General features: G+C 43.9%; 1 protein-coding gene across 1 annotated transcript in view; it reads left to right on the top strand.

Moving 5' to 3' along the window:
- Window positions 1–9,203: 9,203 nt before the first annotated feature.
- TSPAN3 (tetraspanin 3) overlaps window positions 9,204–25,550 on the top strand; it is a 50,806-nt gene continuing 34,459 nt past the window's right edge. The window contains exon 1 of the mRNA XM_063926583.1: window positions 9,204–9,404. Within this exon, the coding sequence (XP_063782653.1) occupies window positions 9,342–9,404 (63 nt within the window). The 5' untranslated portion in view covers window positions 9,204–9,341. The remainder of the gene's footprint in view (window positions 9,405–25,550) is intronic.

The raw sequence follows: 25,550 nt of genomic DNA on the forward strand, positions 1-25,550 counted from the left end.
AGCAGCAGCGATAGCGATGCGCGGGGCTGCGCATCGCTATCGCTGAGGGGGCTACACACGGAGCGATCGTGCTTAAAATCTAAGCAATCTAGTCAGATTGCTTAGATTTTAAGCAGCGATCGCTCCGTGAGTACCCCCCTTAAGTCTGGAGCTACTCAGAAACTGCTGAGAGGTGTGTGGTAGCAATTTAGTGAATCTTCCGTTCGCAATTTTAAGAAGCTAAGATTCACTCCCAGTAGGCGGGGCGGCTTAGCGTGTGTAAAGCTGCTAAAAGCAGCTTGCGTGCGAACAACTCGGAATGACCCCTATGCTAAAATGACCCCCATGCTAAAGCCCAACTGCTAAAAAATTTCCTGCTGCGATCAACTTGGAAATACCCCTTATATTCTAAAAAGAATAGTCACAAAAGATGTTCAAGAAAATAATTTCTTAACTACAAACAGAAAATACTTTGCAAAAGAAAGGTTACATAGAATTAAAGTTAAAAGACTCAATTATGGTTATTATGGCATTACTAACTTTATATTGCATTTTTGCAAATCCGTTAACCTGTCATTCAAACTTCGTTTGCCCAAACAGAGAAATACATTATAACAGAAAAACAGAGAAGAGTAACTTGCGCCTCAGTTGCTGCTTTGTACTAAACTCCCAAAGAGCACCACTCCTTATCTAACAATTATACACAAAAGAAAAAGTGGAGTAGTCCACAAGCGCTACTGTATCTAAGGGAGGTCTCTGGTTGAGTCCTGCCCAAATGTTCTTTCTGTCTGATAACAGACTTGTTGTTCCTTGGTCCTTGTAAATACTTTTTCCTTTCCCTCCTAAATGCGCACCTTTGGACTGACCTCCATTCAGTGCGGGATACCCATATAAAGGTTTCTTTTTATGTTTATTCTTCACAGCTTCTCAACCTCCCGTCAAACGGACATCATCCCGTCCCTTGCAGGGGACACTCACCTCTATTCAGTTCCCTATGTTCCTTAAAAGGTTTCTTTAGTCGTGGCACCGTCCTCCTTCTCTCGGAAGTCCGGATATTATTCACCTCATTAATTCATGAGACAGGAAACCAAAAAGGAACTGGGTGGTAATTTCTTTCCAAAATAGAATGTATTTATTCCAGTAAAAACAAATAATGAATTAAAACATCCAAAAAGTAAAACAAATAATAAAACAGCAATGGAGATCCCACTAGTCCTGTGTTTGTTCCGCCTTATACCCTCAGGGACCAATTGAAAAAATTCCTTAAAACAATGGGCCTTACTATAGGGTAAAAGCTTGAATAAGAACTTACAGGCAGGGATCCCCAGAATAAGCCAACGCGTTTCGGATATGCTATCCTTCCTCAGGGCATACTGCAGAACAAACACAGTGGCCTTTTTATACCCACTGGTCTCTTCCTGTGTATCCATGGACCAATCCCGATTAAGGGATGTCTAAAATACATATTATACCTCTCCTTGCAACTTTCTCTATTCTCTATACGTTAAATATGTAAATATATAACATCCGAATCTTTTCATTCTAAAAAATTACTTTAAAACATCAAGAAAAATTAAGATTCTTTCACAATTGGTTATAATGATACCCCGTACTGGAATAATTAGATTACAAGGCTTTCATAGGAACACATTTATATCATCCGGATTTTTAGTCCATATTTTCTTTTCATTCTCTGATAGTTCAAAAGTCCGTCTTTGATTTCCCCCGGAAGTGAGGCATCATAGTGTCACCGGGTATCGTGTCCCTCCATACAAGGCGCATACTGTTCGAGGTTCCACTTTGTGAATATCGTCTTTTCGGTCCGTTTGTTCGTGACCGGAAATGACGTCCATTCCGTTTCCGGTGGTTGGAACGCAAGTTCCGAATGTGGTGGAACGCACAGTCATTTTCCCTTTACGGGACGTATCGTCCTCAGCGCACATAGAATATAGAAAGAAAGTGATACAACAAGATTATTCCATAGAAGCAAACCATTTCCATCATTCATAACTCGGACACAATAAACCCTTATAGGTTATATGTCTTTTTTTGGATTTTATCTTAAATTCACAGGAAATTGTGTATATTCATTACCATGGAAACTGGAAAGGTTCCCTAAGACATTCATATAAGGACAGGAATGATTACATAGGATGTTACCCAAGACTCTCCTTCCCTAAGGCTGAATGTTTACATGTATTATAAAAACCATTTCATTTCGAACTCAATATTAAGCCCTCTCGGATTTAGGGTCTTCAAATCATAGATTAAGCGCATCTCAGCTTTTGCTAGCTGCACTTCCCCATCATTTGTTCTCCAGTTAGGGGTAACTGCTTTTATTCCACAGAAACTTACCAGATGTTCTATATTACATTCATGGTCTTTTTTAAAGTGAAGTGACACATTGTGGGTTTCTAGACCCTTTCTAATGTTTCTAATGTGCTCTGCCATGCGGGTTTTCAGCATGCGGGTTGTTCGCCCTACATACTGAGAGCCGCATGAGCACTCTAGCAAATATACGCAATTTTTTGTATTGCACGTGATGAAGTCGCCAATAATGTAACTCTTTTTGGTTTGGGTGGATTTATAATGGGTAATTTTATTTTCTTTGCTTCTGCATGTTCGACACATGATACATGCGCCGCATCTGTAAAATCCTTTTGAAATATTTCTTGTCATCATCTTAGGTGCAACTACTACACTTTTCACAATACTCTCTTTCAGATTTTTTGCTCTTCTATATACAAATGAATGTCTTAGGGAACCTTTCCAGTTTCCATGGTAATGAATATACACAATTTCCTGTGAATTTAAGATAAAATCCAAAAAAAAAGACATATAACCTATAAGGGTTTATTGTGTCCGAGTTATGAATGATGGAAATGGTTTGCTTCTATGGAATAATCTTGTTGTATCACTTTCTTTCTATATTCTATGTGCGTAAAGGGAAAATGACTGTGCGTTCCACCACATTCGGAACTTGCGTTCCAACCACCGGAAACGGATGGACGTCATTTCCGGTCACGAACAAACGGACCGAAAAGACGATATTCACAAAGTGGAACCTCGAACAGTATGCGCCTTGTATGGAGGGACACGATACCCGGTGACACTATGATGCCTCACTTCCGGGGGAAATCAAAGACGGACTTTTGAACTATCAGAGAATGAAAAGAAAATATGGACTAAAAATCCGGATGATATAAATGTGTTCCTATGAAAGCCTTGTAATCTAATTATTCCAGTACGGGGTATCATTATAACCAATTGTGAAAGAATCTTAATTTTTCTTGATGTTTTAAAGTAATTTTTTAGAATGAAAAGATTCGGATGTTATATATTTACATATTTAACGTATAGAGAATAGAGAAAGTTGCAAGGAGAGGTATAATATGTATTTTAGACATCCCTTAATCGGGATTGGTCCATGGATACACAGGAAGAGACCAGTGGGTATAAAAAGGCCACTGTGTTTGTTCTGCAGTATGCCCTGAGGAAGGATAGCATATCCGAAACGCGTTGGCTTATTCTGGGGATCCCTGCCTGTAAGTTCTTATTCAAGCTTTTACCCTATAGTAAGGCCCATTGTTTTAAGGAATTTTTTCAATTGGTCCCTGAGGGTATAAGGCGGAACAAACACAGGACTAGTGGGATCTCCATTGCTGTTTTATTATTTGTTTTACTTTTTGGATGTTTTAATTCATTATTTGTTTTTACTGGAATAAATACATTCTATTTTGGAAAGAAATTACCACCCAGTTCCTTTTTGGTTTCCTGTCTCATGAATTAATGAGGTGAATAATATCCGGACTTCCGAGAGAAGGAGGACGGTGCCACGACTAAAGAAACCTTTTAAGGAACATAGGGAACTGAATAGAGGTGAGTGTCCCCTGCAAGGGACGGGATGATGTCCGTTTGACGGGAGGTTGAGAAGCTGTGAAGAATAAACATAAAAAGAAACCTTTATATGGGTATCCCGCACTGAATGGAGGTCAGTCCAAAGGTGCGCATTTAGGAGGGAAAGGAAAAAGTATTTACAAGGACCAAGGAACAACAAGTCTGTTATCAGACAGAAAGAACATTTGGGCAGGACTCAACCAGAGACCTCCCTTAGATACAGTAGCGCTTGTGGACTACTCCACTTTTTCTTTTGTGTAGAGAAATACATTATGTATAAAATACATAATATATATTATCGTGGCTACAGCTCTGCTAAATGATCACTCTCAGTGCCACTAGGCGTGCGCGCGCCGAGCTGTGCCAAGCTGCAGCGTTTGCCCCTCCCATTCATGCGAATGGGGCATGTGCGTGTCTAAGACGTGCGTGTGCCCAATACATATATGTGGTCACGCCTATCAAGGCGTGACCACGGTAAGGTGTAGCCACGATGAGCATGGCTACATCTGTACAGTATCTTCCTGCAAACATGGCAACACATGTTTAAGGCATCAACCTGATTTTTTTACTGCATGTGTCCTGAAATCCTTACCCCAAACTTCACAGATCTCTTGACACCTGGAAACAAGGGTTCAATTTCCCCACCCCAGTTTCAGAAATATGCGCAGATAGGAAATACAGAGTTTGGGACCCTGTGGAATAAAAGAATCTAGCATATCTACAAAAATAAGCAACAAAAGTGGCTCAAAGAAGGGGCATTTAACCACTTAACTAGCGTGGTCTCAAGGGATGTGACCGCAGCCAACTGCCATCTCGATGCGTCCTCTGGCTTTTAAATAGGAGATCCACTTTACAAATATGCTAAATGGATTTCCTGACTCCCCAGCCTCAAGGCCTTGATGTCATGGTTTGTGACCACTGACATTACTGTCTGAATTGAGCCCTAGTATGTCGTGCAAGTGCCGAGATCAGCTATAGCAAGGGGAGTCCCCACTGACACATGCTGCGCTGCACCCTAAATGTAGGGGTGGTATAATGCCTCATGGGGGGGCAGAAAGTGCAATGCCTAACTTAAAGAAATTTGGGGGATGATGGGATTTTAAATTAGTAAAAAAAATTACACAGGTCATTGGGGGGGCGTGTGCAAAAACGTAACCTATTACACTGGAAGTGTTGGGGTTACACAACTGGGGATCTATTATGACTATGGAGGTAGGTGATTAATGCTAATGGAGTGCAATTGCCACTGAAGGGGGTGGGGGTCTATTGCCTACAGAAGTGGGAGGTAATTTTACAGTGGGGTCTGTGGTCACGGGGTTGCGCAGGACACTACTGGGCTTTTTTTTAAATTAAATATTTGAATTCATTTAAAAATTGTTTTTTAACTTAAATAAATAAAAAGGTACGTTTAGTTAAAAAATTTTTTGTCAGTTAAGCTTTTAATGTGTGCCAACAGTAGAGGCATGCTTGCACCATTGAGATAAGGTACAGACAGACACAAAGGCATGCACTGCATATAGGGGGGTACACACGGAGAGATACGTTCTTAAAATCTAGGCAATCTGACTAGATTGCTTAGATTTTAAGCATGGATCTCTCGTGTGTATGCCCCACAGCGATAGCGATGAGTGGCCCCGCGCGTCGCCATCGCCGGTGCTAGATTGGCCTGCATGCAAGCACAATCTAGAACATCGCTCATTTCAAATGAGTGGTCCCCCCTCGCTCAGCACACATCGCGCTGTGTGCTGAGCGGGGGGAGAGATGTGTGCTGAGCATTCTGTGACAAATCGCTCAGCACACATCTCTCCCCGTGTGTACAGGGGGGTACACACGGAGAGATCCGTGCTTAAATTCTAAGTAATCTGACTAGATTGCTTAGACTTTAAGCATGGATCCTCCGTGTGTATGCCCCACAGCGATAGCGATGCGCGGTCCCGCGCGTCGCTATAGCCGGTGCTAGATTGCCTGCAGGCACAATCTAGCAGGTCGCTCATGTCACTGCTTGGTGAAATAAGCGCCCCCCCCCCCCCCCCTCGCTCAGCACACATTGCGCTGTGCTGAGCAGGGGGAGAGATGTGCGTTGAGCTGTCACTGATTGATCGCTCAGCACACATCTCTCCCCGTGTGTATGGGCAGTACACACAGTATGGGCAGTACACATGGGGAGAGATGTGTGCTGAGCGATGTCACAGACCGCTCAGCACACATCTCTCCCCCCACTCAGCCCAGTGCGATGCGTGCTGAGCGAGGGGGGGGTTTGCTCATTCCACCCAGTAGGTGAAATGAGCGATGTGCTAGATTGTGTCTGCAGGCCAATCTAGCACCCGCGATAGCTGTCGCTGTGGGGCATGCACACAGAGAGATCAGGGCCGTACTGACGGGGAGATTTCCTCCAGAGATGTGTGCTGAGCGATCTAGCACAGACCACTCAGCACACATCTCCCCCCTCTCAGCACATGTGCTGAGCGAAGGGGAAGATGGACACGGGGGGCCGCTCATTTCACCCAGCAGTGAAATGAGTGACCTACTAGATTGTGCCTGCATGCAGGCAAATCTAGCACCGGCGATAGCGACACACAGGACCGTGCAACGCTGTTGCGGCACCCCTACACACGGAGCGATGTCAGATTGCTTAGAAATTAGCTGAACATCGCTCTGTGTGTACCCCCCTATCCGTGCTTAAAATCTAAGCAATCTAGTCAGATTGCTTGGATTTTAAGAATGGATCTCTCCCCCCTTACGTCTGTAAAAGTTGCATCAACAGCAGATGCCCATGGGGCTGGTGAAAATACACAGTGATGATAATGACAGTAGCTTGCACTGCCTAGCCACTCCTTGCTGGTTGTGAACTGATCTCTGAAACGGAAAGGTCAGTGGTTCCCAAACTTTTTGGAATCACGGCGACCTAGAGCATCAGAATTTTTTTCATGACAACTCCAGGATAAAAGCTTCTTATGGAGAAATTTAGAAAGAAATAGTAAATGAAGTAAATTGTGTTTAAAAGTCATCCATAAGTTTAATTGTGTGGTGAGGGACAAGATTTGCTTCTGTTTGTCCACATATTTTATGATTAGCAACCACCAGCACTGGTTTTGCCTATTACATTGACCATAAATAATTTTAATTGGTCCTGGACCACCAATCCAAGGCACCCCAGCAAGTGTGCCGAGGCCCCCCCGGAGTGCCTAGGCACACAGTTTGGGAACCACTGGGATAGGTGCTTTCTTCGTTCATGGCAAAATTAAAGTTTGTGGGGACTACAGGGCAACTAACTTGTAGGAGGCCATCCCAATTAAATTATCAATAAAATATGCAGACAATGTTATTAAAAAGTGTAATATATAAATGCTCTACATCACAAACATGTTAAACACACTCACACTGTAGGGCTCCAGTTCAGAGTGTATGGGTCGTTGGGTTGACCCAACTTAGGTCGACCACTAAAGGTCAACATGCATTAGGTCAACAAGGACACTAGGTCGCCATGGTCATTAGGTCAAAAGGTCGACATGAGTTTTTGAAAAAATGTTGGTGTCGTTTTCTTGGTAAAGTGACCGGGAACCCCAATTAGTGCACTGTGTCCCCTCGCATGGCAAGCGAACGCTCCGCTACGCTGCACTCGGCACAGGTTACCGTTCCCAACTGAAGTCCACGTGGATCGTAAAGTATAAATAAGTCCAAAAATTTAAGAAAAAAAAGTGAAAACTCATGTCAACCTTTTGACCTAGTACATGTCAACCTAATGGCCATGTTGACCTAATGAATGTCGACCTTTAGTGGTCGACCTAATGACTGTCGACCTAAGTTGTGTCGCCCTAACGACTGTATCCCCACACAGAAACCCTTAATCACATATGCCACAGCACACTGTGGTAATACACCTGTATAACTATGTGTGGGGACCCTGGGCACCTTATTGTTAATACGGCTCTGTCTTCCTTGCACATTGTATATAGATGTTTTTGTATGCTTGTTTGAACTTTTTCTTTTTTTCCTGAGATGAGCTGTACGGTGTGCCCACTGCCAGTGAGCTTTTATTTCAATAGTACACGCATATTTCACATGCTAAACAAACTGTTTAAAACATGATCGCATACCCTCCAGCTGGACCTTTTTGGCAGGTACAGTACCTTTTTTTTATGGTCTGTACCGATTTTTGGCTCTCCAAACTTCCATTGAAAGTATAGGAAAGGGCCCCCCTTTTCGAATTTGTACCGATTTGTATGTGTAAAATTATGGAGGGTATGTGATCGTCATACCTCCCAACTGTCCCGATTTTCGCGGGACAGTCCCGTTTTTTTAGGACTGTCCCACCCGTGGGCCGCAGTGTCCCACGGTGGGGGGGGGGGGGGGGGCAGTTGGGAGGCTCTGTCTCTCGCTGCCCTGCTTAGCAGAGCAGCGGTGAATAGACGCTGCCCGTCTATTCAGTGCAGACAGCTGGAGAGAGGGCATGCCAGCAGCTCATAGAGCGCTGGCTATGCCCCCTCACTGATGAAAAAGGGGACGTGGTTCACAATCACGGACCCTCCCACGAAGCCACACCCCCTTTCCCGTAGGCCATACCCCCTTTTGGGGCGCTGGCGCCCCGAGCTGTCCCTCTTTCAATTTCTTCAATGTTAGGAGGTATGGATCGTGATGAGTATGACCAGCATGTATGCCACCCACGCCAAGCTATGAGTATCTAATGATGGGTATGCCTCAGCATGTGTGTGGCATTTTTATTTTCTCATTAATTAGTATTGTTTACACAATAATAGTGGTTGCATCTATCTGCATACCCTCCAACTGTACCTTTTTGGCAGGTACAGTACCTTTTTTCTGTGGTCTGTACCGATTTTTGACTCTCCATTTTTCCATTGAAAGTATAGGAAAAGGGGCGTGGCCACACCCATATCCTAATTTGTACCGATTTTTATGTGTAAAATGTTGGAGGGCATGTATCTGTATCCGTGAGAGCCAGCTCTGTGGGGTCTTTGTCTCTGCAATATTAGCTTGACATTTTTCAGTCATATAGTATTGGAGGGTGGTGGGGTGGGCATATTTTGAGCACCCCTAATAATTTTAAAAACATTCCTATGCCTGTATGCCACACATAAGAAATAATGATGCTTTAAACCTTTTTTTGTTTAAAAGACTTTGAAAATGAAAAAGTGAATAAAAGAGTAATGTGCTATTACACTGCAATCCAGCGTATGTAACGTTGGTTGTGTCTTTGTTGCCTTCGTGCAAAGGACCTGGACGTGACAAAACGAGTGGGCAGGAGAGAACTGTAACGTTATGTGTGTGGTGCTGCCCTCATTTCTCCTCCCCTATTCAAAGATGGCTTGCTCGTATCAGTAGGTGGGCGGAAGAGGTGTCACGTTGCGGAGTTGCGTACGCTGCGGGAGGAGCCAGTTGCCTGGGAAGCCAGTGATGAGCCGGGAGCTGCGTCACACAGCTGGGAACGCCATATTGCGAGCGGAGAGATGGGGCAGTGCGGGGTGATCTCGTCCAAGACTGTGCTCGTCTTCCTCAACCTCATCTTCTGGGTGAGTGAGTACGGGCGGGTGCGCTCTGCTGAGCCGGCCGCTAGTAGTGTGTGTCATGTGACGTTACCCCGGCTGCGTGCGCTGCATGGGGCAGGCATCTCGGTGGGTGCTGCGGCGCGGGGTCAGGGCTGCGCTGCTGGATAGCGCAGTGTGGTTGGCAGTGAGAATGCCCCGTCCCCCTCCTCTGCTGCTGCTGTTGTGCCCTTGCAGCGCTATTATGCCCTTACTGTGCGGCTCCTTCTCTCCTCCCGGCGCTTTTGTGCTCAGTGCATCACTGATGGGAATTCCAGACGTTCTAGCTGGATCAGTTTCCCCCGGTGATGGGCACACTGACACCCTATCTCCTCCTTTCTCTCCTGGGGCGACACATTTGTGAAGCTGCTGTAATAGTTGCTTTGGAAGGGTCAGAGCCTTAGTGGTAGTGCATTGTGTACCTGCGGCATGTGATTATATATAGAGTGCTTTCCTCTGTGTCATCTTCTGATGTAAATGTCTCAGTCTTTTGTCTTTGAGATGAATTGGAAGTTAGCGAGAACATAGCACAGTGCGAGTATGCATGGCTGGCGGTGAATGCGCTGCTTTGTGTGAGTTTGGCTTGGACGTTCTGTAGTCTCAGTGTGTGCTCAGATGGGGAAGGCTGATATGGAAGCTGAGATGCTTCCAATGAACTAACCAGGTGATGCCGGAAAGAATGTACCAAAAGGATCATTGTTTTCCAAACGTCTAAAAGTTTTAATTTATTCTATGAGAAATTCCCAGCTAAGTATTTGCACCATCTGGTGCTTTGTACTTGTTGATTCAGGAGCGTTTTTGGTTTTATCACTTGTGGTCCAATACAATGGGGAGTTGTGTGCCTGTTTGTCTGCCTTGAGAGAGTTCTCATTGTTGAAATGAAAGGCGTATTTTGTTTTCTTTCTATCATTTTACTGTTTTGCCAAAGTTGCAAAAAATATTTATTGCACATATATCTTTCCATTTACATTTTAAAGGAGGTGAGAAAGTGTTTTAGGTCTAAAATGTATGGTCTAGATAGAAACGTGACTGACTATGCCACAGAAATAAGCGTAGCTGTTTACATTAACAGGAGCTGTCAGCCCCTACAAGAGTTGTTGCTCTGGCAAGTTTACTGTAGCTTTGTGTTTTACCGTTCCCTTTTCTTTTTTTTTTTTTTTTTCTTTTTTGTAGTTTTAATGCGGGCTGCAGTCATGTGCTGTTATGTTTTGGGAAAACTATTTTCATGCAACTCTAAATAGCTTATGGAAATTCTGAAGAGAAAGATTCCCTGTACTGGGCACACGCGGACAAGTATACTTTCTTAAAGTCAAATATCTGTAGCGATAGATGACCACAGATTCTAAAATATAACCTTTATTATTGTTACTAAAACATGAGCGAAATATGGTGCATGTGAATTGTGACTAATTGTGAATAAATTTAATAAAGTGAATTAAAAAGCTTAGCCACTGTAATGATGTGTTTCTTCACTGTCTCCAATGTTTTAAACAGTTTCAATATTAGTAACAACTAAAGTTGCCAAATGTCTTGCAATGATACATTTATATCTGGGAGTGAACAACTCCTTCATGTAGTTAAATACTACCACCACTATTCTAATTTTGACTGAGTGTTTTCAGTGTGCGCATCACTGACTACAATACACTGTATTTAGATGGTGGACCATGATATAATGTTGCCTTCTCTGAATAATAAATTAATTAATTTGCTGCTTGAGGGGATAATGTCCCTGTGCTTCTATCCTGAATAATTTTAAGATGCCTTATGTGTGTTGATTATTTCCTTGTACTGCCCTTATTGCTGTCTACCAGAAAGTTCTCAGCAGATGGGGCATAAATCCTATATCAGCATTGATTACATACAATATATTGTGGAATTTTTCATGCATTTACCATACATCTCCTGCTTTCTATGAGGTTCTGTTCAACACCTGTTATATACATGTGTGGTATGTTGAACGGTTTTGTCAGATAGCTGATATTTATTCTTAATACTGAAGCAGTTATTTTCACAACCACAATGCTCATTAGGTAATTACCCATATATATTATAATATCTCATTGTGTCACATATATCAAACAACATAAATTCATAGTAGGATAGTGAATTATTCAGTATTGTATACAGCACATATATTTTCTTTATTTCTAATAGCATATACTGTAGTGCATGTAGGTTCATCCACACTGTTACTGGGACCACTATATAACCCCTCAATATTTGACCGCTATTACATTGAACGTTGCTGGGCCGGCACACTGGGATCTTGTCCTTAGAGACCCCAGTGCAATAATATCATTGGCTCCCTCCTGTAGTGTGTGTCAGTGGGAAACAAGCTACAATGTAGCTGGGACCACAATGTGTCCCCTCAATGTTTGGCCGCTATTGTGTTAAATGTTACAGGGCCGGCACACTGGGATCTTGCACTTTAAAGTCCAAGTGCAGCAGCGCCCTCGATTCCCTCCCGCAGCGTGTATCGGCAGGAAGCCGCTGACCGCGGCTCTCCTGTATGAGACCACCCGCGTGGCTGGGTATGTAGTATAGCGGCCGTCTCCCGTGCAGTGAACACATAGGAGGACCCGCGGCAGCAGCAAATACTCTTAAGGCACAGAATTAATCTAAGCAAGCTAGGCAAAATTAATTGTACAATGGCTAAGCTGATTGTTTAAAAGGACACATAGTAAGTGCGTCCGATCCCTAACGATCGTTTCGCATTTGCTTAATCATAGTCCTATGATTAAGCAAATGCGAAACATTGTAGCTTGTTTCCCACTGACACACACTACAGGAGGGAGCCAATGATATTATTGCACTGGGGTCTCTAAGGACAAGATCCCAGTGTGCCGGCCCAGCAACGTTCAATGTAATAGCGGTCAAATATTGAGGGGTTATATAGTGGTCCCAGTAACAGTGTGGATGAACCTACATGCACTACAGTATATGCTATTGGAAATAAAGAAAATATATGTGCTGTATACAATACTGAATAATTCACTATCCTACTATGAATTTATGTTGTTTGATATATGTGACACAATGAGATATTATAATATATATGGGTAATTACCTAATGAGCATTGTGGTTGTGAAAATAACTGCTTCAGTATTAAGAATAAATATCAGCTATCTGACAAAACCGTTCAACATACCACACATGTATATAACAGGTGTTGAACAGAACCTCATAGAAAGCAGGAGATGTATGGTAAATGCATGAAAAATTCCACAATATATTGTATGTAATCAATGCTGATATAGGATTTATGCCCCATCTGCCTGAGAACTTTCTGGTAGACAGCAATAAGGGCAGTACAAGGAAATAATCAACACACATAAGGCATCTTAAAATTATTCAGGATAGAAGCACAGGGACATTATCCCCTCAAGCAGCAAATTAATTAATTTATTATTCAGAGAAGGCAACATTATATCATGGTCCACCATCTAAATACAGTGTATTGTAGTCAGTGATGCGCACACTGAAAACACTCAGTCAAAATTAGAATAGTGGTGGTAGTATTTAACTACATGAAGGAGTTGTTCACTCCCAGATATAAATGTATCATTGCAAGACATTTGGCAACTTTAGTTGTTACTAATATTGAAACTGTTTAAAACATTGGAGACAGTGAAGAAACACATCATTACAGTGGCTAAGCTTTTTAATTCACTTTATTAAATTTATTCACTATTAGTCACAATTCACATGCACCATATTTCGCTCATGTTTTAGTAACAATAATAAAGGTTATATTTTAGAATCTGTGGTCATCTATCGCTACAGATATTTGACTTTAAGAAAGTATACTTGTCCGCGTGTGCCCAGTACAGGGAATCTTTCTCTTCAGAATTTCCATATTTACGCTATCCCTTGGAGCACCTCCCAATAAATAAAAGGTACGCACCTAGACTATTGAGTATAAGGGAAAGGACATATATTTCATATATATTTAAAAAATATTAAACGCAAACAAGCGTCTGTGCGACTCACTCTTCACCTAGTAGTCTAAATAGCTTATGTCAGCTGGTATACACGCTGACATTGGTAATATAGTTGCATGCAGAATTAAATATAAACTGCATTTTATATGTCTGACTGCTTTTTTTTTTTTTTTTTTTTTTTTTTCTTTTTTCTAAAGCCCATTCTATGTTACACTATTTGCTGCTAAACCTTCCCTATTTTGGTGCTTAAAAAGTAATGGGAATTCGATTGAAGCAACAATTAAATTTAATCTGATGGGCACCCAAAAAACAATTGAATTGCCTCCTTAGTGCCTATTTATTGAAAAATATATAAATATACTTTGTTGCTGAGAGAATTTTTCTTTTCTCTGACGTCCTAGTGGATGCTGGGACTCCGTCAGGACCATGGGGAATAGCGGCTCCGCAGGAGACAGGACACAAAATTTAAAAGTTTGACCACTAGGTGGTGTGTACTGGCTCCTCCCCCTATGACCCTCCTCCAAGCCTCAGTTAGGTTTTTGTGCCCGTCCGAGCAGGGTGCAATCTAGGTGGCTCTCCTAAAGAGCTGCTTAGAAAAAGTTTGTTAGGTTTTTTATTTTCAGTGAGTCCTGCTGGCAACAGGCTCACTGCAACGAGGGACTTAGGGGAGAAGAAGTGAACTCACCTGCGTGCAGGATGGATTTGCTTCTTAGGCTACTGGACACTAGCTCCAGAGGGACGATCACAGGTACAGCCTGGATGGGTCACCGGAGCCGCGCCGCCGACCCCCTTGCAGATGCCGAATAGAGAAGAGGTCCGGAAACCGGCGGCAGAAGACGTCTCAGTCTTCATGAGGTAGCGCACAGCACTGCAGCTGTGCGCCATTGCTCTCCGCACACTTCACACCAGCGGTCACTGAGGGTGCAGGGCGCTGGGGGGGGCACCCTGGGCAGCAATGTAATATACCTATTCTGGCTAAAATATATCACATATAGCCCCTGGGGCTATATGGATGTATTTAACCCCTGCCAGGTTCCAAAAAAACCGGGAGAAGAAGCCCGCCGAAAAAGGGGCGGGGCCTATTCTCCTCAGCACACAGCGCCATTTTCCTGCCCAGCTCCGCTGCGAGGAAGGCTCCCAGGACTCTCCCCTGCACTGCACTACAGAAACAGGGTAAAAACAGAGAGGGGGGGGGCACTTATTGGCGATATTTATAATATTTGAGCTGCTATAAAGGGAACACACTTATTAAGGTTGTCCCTATATATATTTATAGCGCTTGGGTGTGTGCTGGCAAACTCTCCCTCTGTCTCCCCAAAGGGCTAGTGGGGTCCTGTCTTCTATCAGAGCATTCCCTGTGTGTCGGTACGTGTGTGTCGACATGTTTGAGGACGATGTTGGCGTGGAGGCGGAGCAATTGCCTGTAATGGTGATGTCACCCCCTAGGGAGTCGACACCAGAATGGATGGCTTTGTTTATGGAATTACGGGATAGTGTCAGCACGCTACAAAAGTCGGTTGACGACATGAGACAGCCGGCAAACCAGTTAGTACCTGTCCAGGCGTCTCAGACACCGTCAGGGGCTGTAAAACGCCCTTTACCTCAGTCGGTCGACACAGACCCAGACACTGACACTGAATCCAGTGTCGACGGTGAAGAAACAAACGTATTTTCCAGTGGGGCCACACGTTATATGTTCACGGCAATGAAGGAGGCTTTGCATATCTCTGATACTGCAAGTACCACAAAAAGGGGTATTATGTGGGGTGTGAAAAAACTACCGATAGTTTTTCCTGAATCAGAGGAACTGAATGAAGTGTGTGATGAAGCGTGGGTTACCCCAGATAGAAAACTGCTAATTTCAAAGAAGTTATTGGCATTATACCCTTTCCCGCCAGAGGTTAGGGCGCGCTGGGAAACACCTCCTAGGGTGGATAAGGCGCTCACACGCTTATCAAAGCAAGTGGCGTTACCGTCTCCTGATACGGCCGCCCTCAAGGATCCAGCTGATAGGAGGCTGGAGAATACATTAAAAAGTATATACACACATACGGGTGTTATACTGAGACCAGCAATCGCCTCAGCCTGGATGTGCAGTGCTGGCGTGGCTTGGTCGGAGTCACTGTCTGAAAATATTGATACCCTGGATAGGGACAGTATTTTACTGACTATAGAGCAGTTAAAGGATGCATTTCTTTATATGCGAGATGCACAGAGAGATATTTGCACTCTGGCATCAAGAGTAAGTGCGATGTCCATATCTGCCAGAAGAAGTTTATGGACGCGCCAGTGGTCAGGTGATGCGGATTCCAAACGACATATGGAAGTATTGCCGTATAAGGGGGAGGAATTATTTGGGGTCGGTCTATCGGATCTGGTGGCCACGGCAACGGCCGGAAAATCCACCTTTTTACCCCAGGTCACCTCCCAGCAGAAAAAGCCGCAGGCTTTTCAGCCGCAGTCCTTTCGTTCCTATAAGAACAAACGAGCAAAACGACATTCCTATTTTCACCGAGGCAAAGGAAAGGGTAAGAGACTACAACAAGCAGCTCCTTCCCAGGAGCAGAAGCCCTCCCCGGTTTCTACAAAGGCGTCAGCATGACGCTGGGACCTTACAAGCAGACTCAGGGGCGGTGGGGGGTCGCCTCAAACATTTCAGCGCACAGTGGGCTCACCCGCAGGTGGACCCCTGGATCCTGCAGGTAGTATCTCAGGGTTACAGGTTGGAATTCGAGAAGTCCCTTCCTCGCCGTCTGCTTTGCCAACGTCTCCCTCCGACAGGGCGACGGTATTGGAGGCCATTCACAAGCTGTATTCTCAGCAGGTGATAGTCAAGGTACCCCTCCTACAACAGGGACAGGGGTATTACTCCACGCTATTTGTGGTACCGAAGCCGGACGGCTCGGTAAGACTGATTCTAAATCTAAAATCTCTGAACCTGTACATACAAAAATTCAAGTTCAAGATGGAGTCACTCAGAGCAGTGATAGCGAATCTGGAAGAAGGGGATTTTATGGTGTCATTGGACATCAAGGATGCTTACCTTCATGTTCCAATTTGTCCTTCACACCAAGGGTACCTCAGGTTCGTGGTCCAAAACTGTCATTATCAGTTTCAGACGCTGCCGTTTGGATTGTCCACGGCACCCCGGGTCTTTACCAAGGTAATGGCCGAAATGATGATCCTTCTTCGAAGAGAAGGCGTCTTAATTATCCCTTACTTGGACGATCTCCTGATAAGGGCAAGATCCAGAGAACAGATGGAGGTCGGAGTAGCACTAACCCAAGTAGTGCTCCAACAACACGGGTGGATTCTGAATTTTCCAAAATCCCAACTGATCCCGACGACACGTCTGTTGTTCCTAGGGATGATTCTGGACACTGTTCAGAAAAAGGTATTTCTTCCGGAGGAGAAAGCCAGGGAGTTATCCGATCTAGTCAGGAACCTCCTAAAACCAGGAAAAGTATCTGTGCATCAATGCACAAGAGTCCTGGGAAAAATGGTAGCTTCTTACGAAGCGATTCCATTCGGCAGATTCCATGCACGAACTTTTCAGTGGGATCTGCTGGACAAATGGTCCGGATCGCATCTGCAGATGCATCAGCGGATAAAATTGTCCACAAGGACAAGAGTGTCTCTGCTATGGTGGTTGCAGAGTGCTCATCTGTTAGAGGGCCGCAGATTCGGCATACAGAACTGGGTCCTAGTGACCACGGATGCCAGCCTGAGAGGCTGGGGAGCGGTCACACAGGGAAGAAACTTCCAGGGCGTGTGGTCAAGCCTGGAGACGTCTCTTCACATAAATATACTGGAGCTAAGAGCAATCTACAATGCTCTAAGCCTGGCAAAACCTCTGCTTCAGGGTCAGCCGGTGTTGATTCAGTCGGACAACATCACGGCAGTCGCCCACGTAAACAGACAGGGCGGCACAAGAAGCAGGAGGGCAATGGCAGAAGCTGCAAGGATTCTCCGCTGGGCAGAAAATCATGTGTTAGCACTGTCAGCTGTGTTCATCCCGGGAGTGGACAACTGGGAAAGCAGACTTCCTCAGCAGACACGATCTGCACCCGGGAGAGTGGGGACTTCATCCAGAAGTCTTCCACATGATTGTGGTCCATTGGGAAAGACCAATGGTGGACATGATGGCGTCCCGCCTCAACAAAAAACTGGACAGGTATTGCGCCAGGTCAAGAGACCCTCAGGCAATAGCTGTAGACGCTCTGGTAACACCATGGGTGTACCAGTCAGTGTATGTGTTTCCTCCTCTGCCTCTCATACCAAAAGTACTGAGAATTATACGGCAAAGGGGAGTAAGAACGATACTCGTGGCTCCGGATTGGCCAAGAAGAACTTGGTACCCGGAACTTCAGGAGATGCTCACGGAAGATCCGTGGCCTCTACCTCTAAGACGGGACCTGCTTCAGCAGGGACCGTGTCTATTCCAAGACTTACCGCGGCTGCGTTTGACGGCATGGCGGTTGAACGCTGAATCCTAAGGGAAAAAGGCATTCCGGAAGAGGTCATCCCTACCCTGGTAAAAGCCAGGAAGGAGGTGACTGCACAACATTATCACCGCATTTGGAGAAAATATGTTGCGTGGTGTGAGGCCAGGAAGGCCCCGACGGAGGAATTTCAACTGGGTCGATTCCTACATTTCCTGCAAACAGGATTGTCTATGGGCCTCAAATTAGGGTCCATTAAGGTTCAAATTTCGGCCCTGTCGATTTTCTTCCAGAAAGAATTGGCTTCAGTTCCTGAAGTCCAGACTTTTGTAAAAGGAGTACTACATATACAGCCCCCGGTTGTGCCCCCAGTGGCACCGTGGGATCTTAATGTAGTTTTGGATTTTCTCAAATCCCATTGGTTTGAGCCACTCAAATCGGTGGATTTGAAATATCTTACATGGAAAGTAACCATGCTACTGGCCCTGGCTTCAGCCAGGAGAGTGTCAGAATTGGCGGCTTTATCGTATAAAAGCCCGTATCTGATTTTCCATTCGGACAGGGCAGAACTGCGGACGCGTCCTCACTTTCTGCCTAAGGTGGTTTCAGCGTTTCACCTGAACCAGCCTATTGTGGTGCCTGCGGCTACTAGCGATTTGGAGGATTCCAAGTTGCTGGACGTTGTCAGAGCATTGAAAATATATATTTCAAGGACGGCTGGAGTCAGAAAATCTGACTCGCTGTTTATACTGTATGCACCCAACAAGCTGGGTGCTCCTGCTTCTAAGCAGACGATTGCTCGTTGGATTTGTAGCACAATTCAACTTGCACATTCTGTGGCAGGCCTGCCACAGCCTAAATCTGTCAAGGCCCATTCCACAAGGAAGGTGGGCTCATCTTGGGCGGCTGCCCGAGGGGTCTCGGCATTACAACTCTGCCGAGCAGCTACGTGGTCAGGGGAGAACACGTTTGTAAAATTCTACAAATTTGATACCCTGGCTGAGGAGGACCTGGAGTTCTCTCATTCGGTGCTGCAGAGTCATCCGCACTCTCCCGCCCGTTTGGGAGCTTTGGTATAATCCCCATGGTCCTGACGGAGTCCCAGCATCCACTAGGACGTCAGAGAAAATAAGATTTTACTTACCGATAAATCTATTTCTCGTAGTCCGTAGTGGATGCTGGGCGCCCATCCCAAGTGCGGATTGTCTGCAATACTTGTACATAGTTATTGTTACAAAAAAATTGGGTTGTTATTGTTGTGAGCCGTCTGTTCAGAGGCTCCTACGTTTGTCATACTGTTAACTGGGTTCAGATCACAAGTTGTACGGTGTGATTGGTGTGGCTGGTATGAGTCTTACCCGGGATTCAAAATCCTTCCTTATTGTGTACGCTCGTCCGGGCACAGTATCCTAACTGAGGCTTGGAGGAGGGTCATAGGGGGAGGAGCCAGTACACACCACCTAGTGGTCAAACTTTTAAATTTTGTGCCCTGTCTCCTGCGGAGCCGCTATTCCCCATGGTCCTGACGGAGTCCCAGCATCCACTACGGACTACGAGAAATAGATTTATCGGTAAGTAAAATCTTATTTTTTCTAATTGAAGCATGTCCTAACGAGCTTAGCAGTAAATCGATAGCTAGCTCTAATCCTTTTCTGCCTGCTCTGACACTGCCCACACATGCCCAGGGCAATTCTACTGGCACATACGTGACACTTGTACAAATTTTAACATATCAATTTGTGTGAAAACGTAACACAAGGAATTATTATTTTCTTTTTAAAGATTGCTATAATAGAAAAGTGCCTAACTAGGCTTATTCTTTATGTAGAAATAAAAAAAAAAATCTCCATTATACCCAACATAATATCACAAAGCTTAGTTGTCAAGTATGGGACAAGATAAATCCACCAACATTTTGAAAAGGAAACTTTTAGATACACAGTTACAGATTTTTTTTTTTTTACTGTGTCACGTATGTATCAGTTTTTTACTCCTTTTAATAGAATGGCACTCCAGTATAATTTCCTGATAGCTGGGAGGGGAAGAGCATAGAGACTCCAGTATGGCTATTCTAATCCTTCTCCAGCACTGCTTACCCCATAGGGACCATGGCTAATGCCATCTGAAGATAGCATTAGCTAACCAGGCCTTAGCTTTTTCAGAGCTTGGTAAATGACAATAACCACAGTCCAAATTGAGATTAACGGGGCCTGCGGTGTCCAGCAGTTTTAGTCTTCTCTGTCTCCTGCATAAGGTATGTTTTTAATTCTAGCGATAGTTAATGGTTTTAACTATAATAAATAGGCCCTTATGGGTCATGTCAGATATGTCCTTTGAATGCTTGGGATTTAGATCTTATAAAGCAGTGTTGTGACTAGTCTTAAATAGCGCAATTGATTCAAATGAAGTTAAAATGCTCCTTTGTTGCCACACGGGAGGGATTACAATCACATAATAGTGTAGAAAGTATATTCAGAACTTTATGCACTTTATAGTGAATTTAGAAGTGTTCTCCCTTGATTGCAGTTTGTCATTACGAAAGGTATAGTTTGTCCATGTTTAAAGGGAGAGCTTCAAATCCCCGTTCCCTGTCACGCCCGCTGGCAGTATTTTAATGTTGCTGCGGATGGGCGTGACAAGTTCATTTCTGCTCGCTAGCCCCGGTGGTAGCGAGCTGAAATGCGCGTAAAGTGACCCGTTTGGGCACATTACTTTAGTCTGGTTTAGGTGCTTTGCATGCCTAAACCAGAGTGTAATGGGTGCAATAAGTGGGGTCATTCGAATATCTCCCGTCACTTTAGACGGGAGATCGGGGATGCGATAACATTTGATTTTTCCCCCCCCCCCATAATGTTGACATGCTTGGTATGTTGAAATTGACCATATCAACATGATTAAAGTGGTTACAAAATAACCCTGGTGGTCTAACGGGGACTTACCGGGTGCGACTGCTTCAGTGGTTATGTCCTAACCTCTTGTATACATTTTTAACATTCTGCGGGTGCTATCATTTTGACAATGTCGGCATTATGACTAAATCCCCATGTGATGTGAAGTGATTGAACATTATGGGGGGATTCAATTGTTTTTGAAGCCCCGTTGAATCCCTTCCCTTATGAGCACCGTCCTTTGTAGTAGGAAAAGTGCTGATACCAGTCAAGCCCCAAATTAATTGTACCGATAGATATACCTTAATGATATGCTTGGTAACTTGCATAACAGATTTATAAAGATAAGTATTTTACTCTAGATCTGGAAAAATTGTAGCTAAGATATGAATGACTGTTTAAATAGCAACTAAACTATTATGTTTTATTTTTTGATAATGATACTATTCTGGGTACAGTTAGTTTATTCACAAACTACAGGCAGGCATGATTGGACATCCAGGAGCATATTCAATTTGCTGTGCTGTTTAAACTGCGACTAATTACCACATTTCACAGGGAAATGCTGTTCAATTAAATAGCAGTTTTCCCACTCTGAAAATCCAGGGGTTAATGTGTGGGAACACTAATTCACCAGAAACTGTGGAATCTATGGGGTCAAGTCAATTTGCTGACAGTTGAAAGCTCCGGGTATTAGCTCATGGCGCTATTCAATACAGCGCCATGTGACATTTAATTGTCGGGATTCCCCTGGGGGGTGCGAGCAGAAATCTGATAAAAGTGCTGGCGCGAGGCTGATTCTGTCTTGATTCAGCATCGCGCTGGACAGTTAAGTCGGAGAATGCCCGTTCTCCTGACAAATTTAACTTGTTAAATCCTGGATAACGGCATTTGTCGACTTAACTTTTGAGCAGAATTGAATAGCGGAGGGAGCTAATTCCCGGTTCTATTCAACTGTCGGCAAATTGAATTGACCCCAATGGATTTTCCCCATGCGTTAACACCAGTGGTTCCTTTTCTCATGGACTTTCCTTGTAACTCCTAAAGCTTGCAAGGAAAAGTACACCCCCTGGTATTTACGCACAGGTTAATCCCTACTAATTGAATTGGCCCAACGCAGTAATTAGCTGCGGGCTAGACCTTGCAAGCTAATTAAATATGCAGAGGTAGGATTGGAAAAACAGGTCGTTCTTCAATGTTTTTCAGTGGATGTGAGGATCCAAATTTTGGGAAATCCCAAAACAAATAATTCTACTGTGTGGTCTGTAGAACATCTGTCTGTGGACACAGTGCCCCTTTTTTAGCTGGGAATAATTACCCTTCTTGTGTTTTCACTGCTGTTTTTATGTTTATATTTGGTGCCTCTAATAACTGATAATGGCTGAGGTTTTTGTTCCGTATATTATCAATAAAGTTATGAATCTGAATCTCCAGGACCCCACATTTTGTCAGTTTGATCTGTTACACTGTTTAAGTCCTAATTGTCCATAAACTGAAATGTGTATGTAAACAAAAATGTCAGCGGTGACTGTAAACTCCATTCAGCTGATCACCGTGCCGTACTATGTATGCATTCACATTCCAGTCACAAATAGTGCTGTGAGTGCCAAATGGTTGTGTGTGTGTGTGTGTGTACTGCCAGTGTATGGGACATCTGTAACACTACTGAAATTCTATTGGTTGCTTGTAAACAGTTTATATTAAATATTAATTTTTATTATTTTGTATTTGAACAAAAATAAGTGGAAGTGGGGATACAGAATAGAAATGGGAGGGAGAGGGGGGGGGGTACACACATATTTTTACATATACATAAGTATGCAGATAACATATAAAAACCAACATATTAGTAAAATCATGTAGATCTGAATCCATCCAACAGTAACTATAAATCTGTTCATCAAGTCAAGCGTCTACGTGTCATAAATGACGTCTAGGGGACGACGACTGTGCCAGTAGATGTTCCACGAAAGCCAGCGTAGAAGAGGACAAGACGGAGTGGAGGAGTAAGCAACCCCTGCGGTTTCAAACTCGTAGTGAGACTGTATAGCCTTTTCTATTGCAGTTATATGAGGGACCGCGGAGGAGCGCCACTGACGGGCAATTAGAAGTTTGGTGGAGATAAGTATATGATGCAGAACATATCGGTCGCCCGGCGATAAGTCGCCATTATAAAGGTGGAGGAAAACCAAATGTGGGTGCGGAGTTAGATGATGGCCTAATACAGAAGCTATTAGTTGAAATACCAAGTTCCAAAGATGGGCAAGTGCAGGGCATTCCCAGAAAATATGCAATAAAGTTCCAACATTACCGCAGTTGCACCAACATAAGTTAGATGTGGAGGGTTGCATTGCATGTAAGCGGGAAGGAGTAAAATATAAACGATGAAGGAGTTTATAAAATTATTCTATATGTGATATACATTTAGATACTTTAAAACAGGTTTGAAAGACCACCTCCCATTCCTCTTCTGAGATGGAGCATCTAAGATCAGTCTCCCATTTTAATTGGATAGGGGCTTTCTGTAATGGAAGGGGATTGGTAATATAGTTATACCACTTAGTAATGCCTCCCCTACCTTCTGTACTAAGGAGGTCCTGGATAAGCTTAGGAAATGAGAATATGTCCTGAGGGGAGCGTGAAGGCCAAAGGAGCCAGTGTCTGAGCTGCAAATATTTATAAAATTCCCTATGGGGTAATGAGAATCGTGCTTGTATTTGTGCGAATGTGAGCAGGGCGTCATTCGTCAGTACATCTTGAAGGGACAGGATCCCTTTGGACATCCAGGCATCGTATCGCAGATCAGGTATCAGGGAGGCTATGCCTGTTAACGAGAGAGTGGAGGAGGGGAGGGAGACACCATCCATTCTATCCACCACCTCTAGCCAAGCTTTCCGAGTAGATTGGGCCGTGAGAGATTTAGCGGTTAACAATTTGCCTTCACCTCTCGGAAGCAACAAAATATCCGTCAGGGGGAGTGGGGAGACAAGTCCTTGTTCGATTTGATCCCACAATTTATGGTCATCCTGAGAGTGCCAAGCTCCTATTTGTGCAAGTCTGCAAGCTAATTGATAGGAATGTATATCTGGGTAGGCCAAGCCCCCTCCCGTTTGGGTCGGGTCATAATTTTCCTGGCCAGTCTCGGTTTCTTACCCTTCCATACATAGGAGCTAAATATGGAATTAAATTTAGACAAAAGATAATTAGGTAAGAGAATAGGGATGGTCCGAAAGAGATACATAAGCTTGGGGAGAATCGTCATCTTCAGTGCAGCTATTCGCCCTAACCATGAAACATGTTGCATCATCCAGTCGGAGGCCAGTTTAGTAAATTTTCGTAATAGTGGGGGATAATTCGCTGAGATTAGATCATCCACCTTCGGGGTAATCTGAACCCCCAGATACTTGAGGCTTCTATCCTCCAAGGAATACGAATAAACAGCTTTCAATGCGGACAGTAAACAGTTTATATTTAAATTTAAAGCAATTACCAGATTGGGTTCATATGCCTTTGCCGATGTTCTTTGCCATAATGACAAACCAGGCCATTGAATAGCTCTAGTCACAGATTCAAGTCCTTCATCCTATATAATAAAAGGCTAACGCTGCTCCTTACCTCTACGGTGAGAATTAAAGTGTTGTTCCGTTCAGGCGCGCACAGCCGCCGGCGCTGACATGACTTATGATGTTCCATCATTTTGACGTGCTGGTAACTAGTAGTCAAGAACAGGCTACTATTCAATTGTTTTGGAGGTTGGCTGTAGCCGCGTAAAGCGGGGGGTGCAAGCTAAAATGGTGGTGCTGGCAGCCAATTGCACCCACATGGAGCTACAGTTGAATAGCTCAGTTGAACACTGTATGCTGGTTGCTGGCAAATAAAACATTTGAATAACCCCCATAGGTTTTGCAGTGCTATAGAGCGGTGTTTGGTCTGTTTTATTTCTTTTATTTATTAATTTGATATGTTGCTTGGTCTCCTAAAACTGGTAGGTTAGTTATTTTTATTGCCATCGCTACTAAGGCTTCTTCAGCTTACTCATAAGTCCGCTTAGGCTGGTATTTAATTCTAAACTTACCTCTCTGCCTCTATGATGACCTTTTTCTAAAATGTAGCTAATAAACCACATAGTCCAGCAGCGTTTGTTGCCTTATGGGAATTAATGCCGACAGTTGATTAGCGTCGGGAATTAGCTCCCGGCGCTATTGAAATCTGCTCCATGTGACACTTTTGTCAGGATTTCGTATCCCCCCTGGCGGCTACGACCAGAAATCCGACAAAAGTGCTGGCGCGCAGCCAGCGCAAGGCTGATTCTGTTGGGCATCGCGCCGAGCAGTTAAGTCGGAGAATGCCAGTTCTCCCGACAAATTAACCTGTTAAGTCTGGGAGAACGGGCATTTGCCAACTTAACTTGAGCAGAATTGAATAGCGGCGGGAGCTAATTCCCAGCGCTATTCAACTGTCGGCAAATTGAATTGACCCCATTGTTCTGAAATATGGTACTTTTGTGGTAAAATGTAATTTTCATAGCATTGCTGAATATATTAGTACTGCTCCATAGTCACAACTTTAGTGTAAGGCAGCTAATGCAGCTGCTGTGGTTTGCCCTATCAAGTTTATTGAATTCAGAAATAAGTGATTTTATAGTCCCATTTGCTCTGCAGTGTGTGATATTGTAGGTCATTAGGGGAAGTGCTACACAAGGGTGTAAAAATGGTCTTAAAGTCTTTTTAATGTTTTATTTTTGGCTCTTCAGCTGTTATCTGGGTTAGCACACGCCTACATGTCCTTTCTTACCGGTCAAAAATTAAAGCAATATTAAGATATGCTTGTCCTGTTCTTGCTGTATAGCTGCTTTGTAT

This window comes from Pseudophryne corroboree, chromosome 6 (assembly GCF_028390025.1).
Source record: "Pseudophryne corroboree isolate aPseCor3 chromosome 6, aPseCor3.hap2, whole genome shotgun sequence".
Classification (NCBI taxonomy): Eukaryota; Metazoa; Chordata; class Amphibia; order Anura; family Myobatrachidae; genus Pseudophryne; species Pseudophryne corroboree.